The sequence below is a fragment of the Papaver somniferum genome, unplaced genomic scaffold (assembly GCF_003573695.1).
Source record: "Papaver somniferum cultivar HN1 unplaced genomic scaffold, ASM357369v1 unplaced-scaffold_114, whole genome shotgun sequence".
Classification (NCBI taxonomy): Eukaryota; Viridiplantae; Streptophyta; class Magnoliopsida; order Ranunculales; family Papaveraceae; genus Papaver; species Papaver somniferum.
Genome location: NW_020620381.1, coordinates 3,127,992 through 3,132,914, shown reverse-complemented (window position 1 = coordinate 3,132,914; position 4,923 = coordinate 3,127,992). Strand labels below are relative to the sequence as shown.

At 35.5% G+C, this 4,923-nt stretch overlaps 1 protein-coding gene across 1 annotated transcript; it reads left to right on the top strand.

Moving 5' to 3' along the window:
- Window positions 1–207: 207 nt before the first annotated feature.
- LOC113328766 lies at window positions 208–4,188 on the top strand. Its single transcript, XM_026575776.1, has 4 exons — window positions 208–1,486; window positions 2,065–2,475; window positions 2,648–2,871; window positions 3,613–4,188. Exons 1-4 carry the CDS (start codon window positions 1,072–1,074, stop codon window positions 3,856–3,858), a joined length of 1,296 nt encoding a protein of 431 aa, XP_026431561.1. The 5' UTR covers window positions 208–1,071; the 3' UTR covers window positions 3,859–4,188.
- The last annotated feature ends 735 nt before the right edge of the window (window positions 4,189–4,923 follow it).

The window sequence follows — 4,923 nt, the reverse complement described above, 5'->3', positions numbered from 1 at the left end:
TTGGATTTTAACTTATGAAATTGATTTTTACCATGTGCAAAAGCAGAAAAGTCTACTTTAAGGAGAAATTAGAGAACCCACAAACAAAAGCATCAAAGGAAAAAAAAACAAAAAGAGCTCCTGTTTTGAGTAGTTGGTTGGGCCTTGTGAATTCAACTCCCTCTGACAGGATTCCTCTCTTTCTCTCTGTTTCTGATGCTGAAAAGAAAGAAGACAAACATGAGTCTGAAGACTCTGAACCCTCCTGCCTATATTTTCTAGGGTTTTGCATTTTGGAATCCAAAGCTACAAACATTAAAGTTTAACATTTACAATTTAAAATAAAAAAATTTTAACAAAAAATGGAAATTAATCAAGTACTCCTCCTACTCATACTCATTTTATGGCTTGTTTTGAGTATTTTTAATTTATTGTCTCTCAGATTGTTAGGGTTTTCTCTGGAATATAAACCTAACTTATGTGTTTTCTTGTTCTTCCCATCACATTGGTTTAAGTAGGAGGTGTGTTGGGTTTTTCTGAGGGTGTTAAAAAAATGGTGAGTTTGAGTGAAAAGAAGAGCTAATCTTATGAAAGGGTTTCGACTTTTATGAAGATTTAGAGTCTGATTTTGGTTTTAAGGGAAGGGTTGTTGTTGATTTTGGAAATGAACTTCAGATTTTGAAGAAATTTTGGGGATTTTTCATGAAACTCTATTTTTTAGGGGTTTTCAGGGATTTAATTTAATCACTGTGTTAGTGTAGGATTTGAACTTTTGTGAAGATTTGGGGTTTCATTTTAGATTAAAGCAAAGGGTTCTTGTTATTTTCTCCAACCAGTTTCAGATTTTATAATCCTCTGTTTTCAGGGTTTTCAGTGATTTTACCCACTCTTTTTAGGGTTTTAGAATCCAGATTTCATTCTGTAAACAAGAAGTATCATCTGATCTTTAAGTGCAGTATCTTTAACTTTTAACAATCTTCAAAAGCACTGTTTTTAAATACCGAAAGTTTTCTTCTTTTCAACTTTAAGTAGTACACAAATCTAAGGGTTCCTCTTTAAATCTGTGTTCATCATCTCTTTAGAGCATTTTCAATGGATTTCTTCAAAGTGAAAGGCTTTAGAAAAGCTCGAAAACCCGTTGCAGAGAAAGATTTAGAGGATCAACCAGTTCCAGCACCAGAGGATATGAAAATGGAGAATGGGAATGGAAATGGGAATGAGAATCTTGTGAATGAAGAGGAAGAAGATGATGATGATGATTTCATATTGAATGAAGTGAAAAAGAGAATGAAAGAATTAAGGAGGAATAGTTTTATGAATTTGATACCTGAAGAATCAGTACCTGAAGAAGAGGATGATGAGACAACAAGTTCTAGTGGTGGGTTTAGAGAAATGGGGGATATTAATCAGCAGCTGCAATTTTGTAGTTTTGATTCCAGTTATGAGAAGTATTGCGAACTCATGTTGTTCTTTGATCGAATGATTGTTCAGCGATTGAATGATTCAGGTAATAACACAATTTCAACTCAGTTTTTGCAATGCTTTTATGCGCCTCTTGCTTTCGACTTCGGTTGCTATTGTGCTCATTTTATCGATTTTGTGATTTTAGTACTTCATCAGCATATTAGATCAGTGTTTGTGGATGTTCTGTTGTTTTAGGCAGAATTTGTCAACTAAAGACTGATGTTTTCTGTTGGGATATGAATAAGAATGTTCGTTTGTAGAGCTTTGTATATATAAAATGTGTTTAATCAAGGGGAGTTTGTTTTCTGAGTTCAGGCCATACCATTGTATTTATGTCGCCATATTTAAGTTATGGCAGTATGATCCACCATGCTCTAGATTCATCATGTGTGGGCATTTTTATGATTGTAGTGGAACCTTTTGTGTATGTTGAGGGGACGCATGTTTCTTGCATTTGCTTGTTGCTCTTCTATGTTGGGGCCTATAGGTTTTACCTAATTCTAACCACCATGGTTTGATTGCATATGATGGTTAACACCTGTCACCTTAAGTAATGATAGGTTTGTGACTAGTTGATATTATGATTTCTCAATTCACGGAAGTGTTTTGTCTGATATGCAGGCACGCAATTGCAGTCAAAATCTCCAAGATCTGCATCTCAGAAGCTCGTATCTACTTTTCGAACCCTCTCTTTCAAGAAAAAAGAGGAGCATCCTCAAGAAAATGGTGAGGAAGAGTACCTGCAGCCTCAGCAAGATGATCCATACCAGGATCTTGAAACAGCATATGTAGCGCAAATTTGCTTAACCTGGGAGGCTCTTCATTGCCAGTATACACAACTAAGCCAGAAAATATCGTCCAATCCTGAAAACCCTACATGTTACAGCCGTGTTGCTCAGCTATTTCAGCAATTCCAGGTCTTATTGCAAAGATTTGTTGAAAATGAGCCATTTGAGCAAGGTCTCCGTCCTGAAATTTATGCTCGAACAAGAAGTTCCTTTACCAAGATGCTTCAGGTTCCAAGCATTCAAGGTAATGCGGCTACATATATTAATGAACTCAGCCTTGATGTAGAAATCTTAACTTCCTTACCTTACTCGAAATAGTAAGGGTCATGTTTAACTGGTGCAGAGAACAAACTGTTTATTGCTACAGAATCGATATGTTTGAAGTGATTTGCTAATGCTTTTGTACTTTCTTTTAGTTGCTAAGAAGATAGTGAAGGAAGGAGAACAGGAGGATGAAGAAGAAGAGTCAGATGAGCCAGTCCTTGCCTCTGACCTTATTGAAATAATCAAGACTTCGATTTTGACCTTTCATGCATTCTTGAAGTTGGATAAGAAAAAGGAAAGTAAAATTCTTAGTTTATTTGGAGGTCAGAATCATATTGCAAGTCCTCTTCAACTTGTTCAATCTGCCCTTGATAAGGTAATCCAACCACAAATATCTAGCCTGATTATATACTTTACACTTCTGAGCTGTTAAATCAAGGTCCACTATTCATCCTACTTTTTCATCATAAACCATCTTTTGCTGTCACCTCATTTTTCAAGAAATAGTTTCCAGCACTAGATGTACCTCATACCTTAGTTACCTGGTCACTGTTCTTTTAGTAAATGTATCCTAGGGTGGTATTTTATGCTTCAGCTTTTCCATAACTACTACCTCTATATCCCTTCAAAGGTGTTTATAAATACAATTAAATTGTGTTAGCTGTGGGTTTTTTTTAGGTCCATTAACAACAGTCCTCTCCACTAAGAATGAAGAAAGTTAGCCAATTGCATATCTTTCTTTAGGAGTTAGTGTCGGTCCCCTATCCACTGTAAAAGACATGATACAACAACTTTCTTTCAGTAAGTTGACCTGATTTGTATTTCCAATGTTGAAGGTTTGACAAATGGTTTGTCTTGTTGCAGTATGTGGGTTAGAGAGCACTAGTCAATTGCTTTATAAAGTCACAGCCAATAGTTTATTTTTAAATTGCTTTTTGAATTACATCTTATTTTTCTTCTCCAGTGATTTGTTTCAACGGCCTCAAGAAAATTGATGCACAAGCTCATTTATTTCCTCCCAATTAATTGCCATTCTTGTATTGAGTGATATGTTTCTTGTGTATACTAGTCAGTTATAACGTTTTACTCAATTTAGTTCTTTTGCAACTCATCTCAGAAAATGTTAAAGATCAAGGAACTTCGTAAAAAGAAGAAAGGGTGGAAAAAGAAAACGTGGCCTGCAACAACAGAAGAAGTAGAGCTGTTATTTGGACTCATTGACATTAAAGTTATATCTAGGGCGTTGAGGATGGTTAGGATTAGCAAGGAACAGTTGCTTTGGTGCGAAGAGAAAATGAGCAAGTTAGATGTATCAGAGAGCAAGCTTAAGAGAGATGGGTCTCCAATCTTGTTCCCTTATTAAATCCTAAGGTACCTAATTTTGCATTCCTGGTTTTCTGATTTTGTTATCTAATTCGAAGTTCTGAACATACGGTAGTATATAGAAAATATGAATGTATACAAATATAGGTAGGTAGTATGTACAAGTTAATGTCATTTTTAGTTATTTGCTGCTTGCTACAGTAGATAACAAAGAATGAAAACATATGGTAGGAATCAGGAAAATTTTGTGGGATGGTGTTCTTATATCCCTCGTAGAAGCAAATGTTTGTAATGTGGTTTGATTTTGGGCCACATGATATTTGCCTCAACTAATTTTATATTATAAAGGTCTGGATCTTAGAATTCACTACTTTTTGTGGTATATTTTTTGCTTTTTAAGTCCCTAAAGAAATCCTGTTGCAGTATGTATGGTAGTTTGATTAAGGGTCAAAATTTTACTTCTTAGCTCAACAGTCTGTGTAAGTTGGTGTCTTTGAAAGATGCGGAGCATGTTTGCTTATCAGCGAGGGTGTTTTACTTGTCATGTAGATCTTCCTCGTTGAAATTTAGGATTAAAATGATTTTAATCTTCTGAGGACAATCTACATGACGAAGAAAACATCACCGCCTGAAAGGTTGTTCTTTTAATTCTTTTCGAACACATTCACTGTCGTCCATTAAGAAGGATATGATAAGTTGTACTTCACTCTCATAGATAATGATATTAGTCAACTTGAGGTTTTCAGTTAAGCTCCAAAAGAGAAGTTCTTTCGAAAATCTAATCTCGCTCATAATCAGTTTGGTTCCAATTGATTACCTTCACAAGTCTAACCTTGTTTAGAATAAAAGTTACCGGTTCTTACAAGAATAGGAATTTTACATTTACCGTGGGTTGGCCATCATGATTTATCACGATTAAGACTAGCCAGTGCATCATTTCCTGTCTCCTCCCAAGATTAGTGGGTGGCTGGATTTTTGGGCTGTGAGCTTCCTCACTCAGAGATAAATCATGGTGGCCAATCCTACGGTAATTAGTTTTGGTGCAAAGCATTTTGGCTTACATGAAACTGGTTTTGTTTTGAATCATGATTAGGTTGAACTCTCA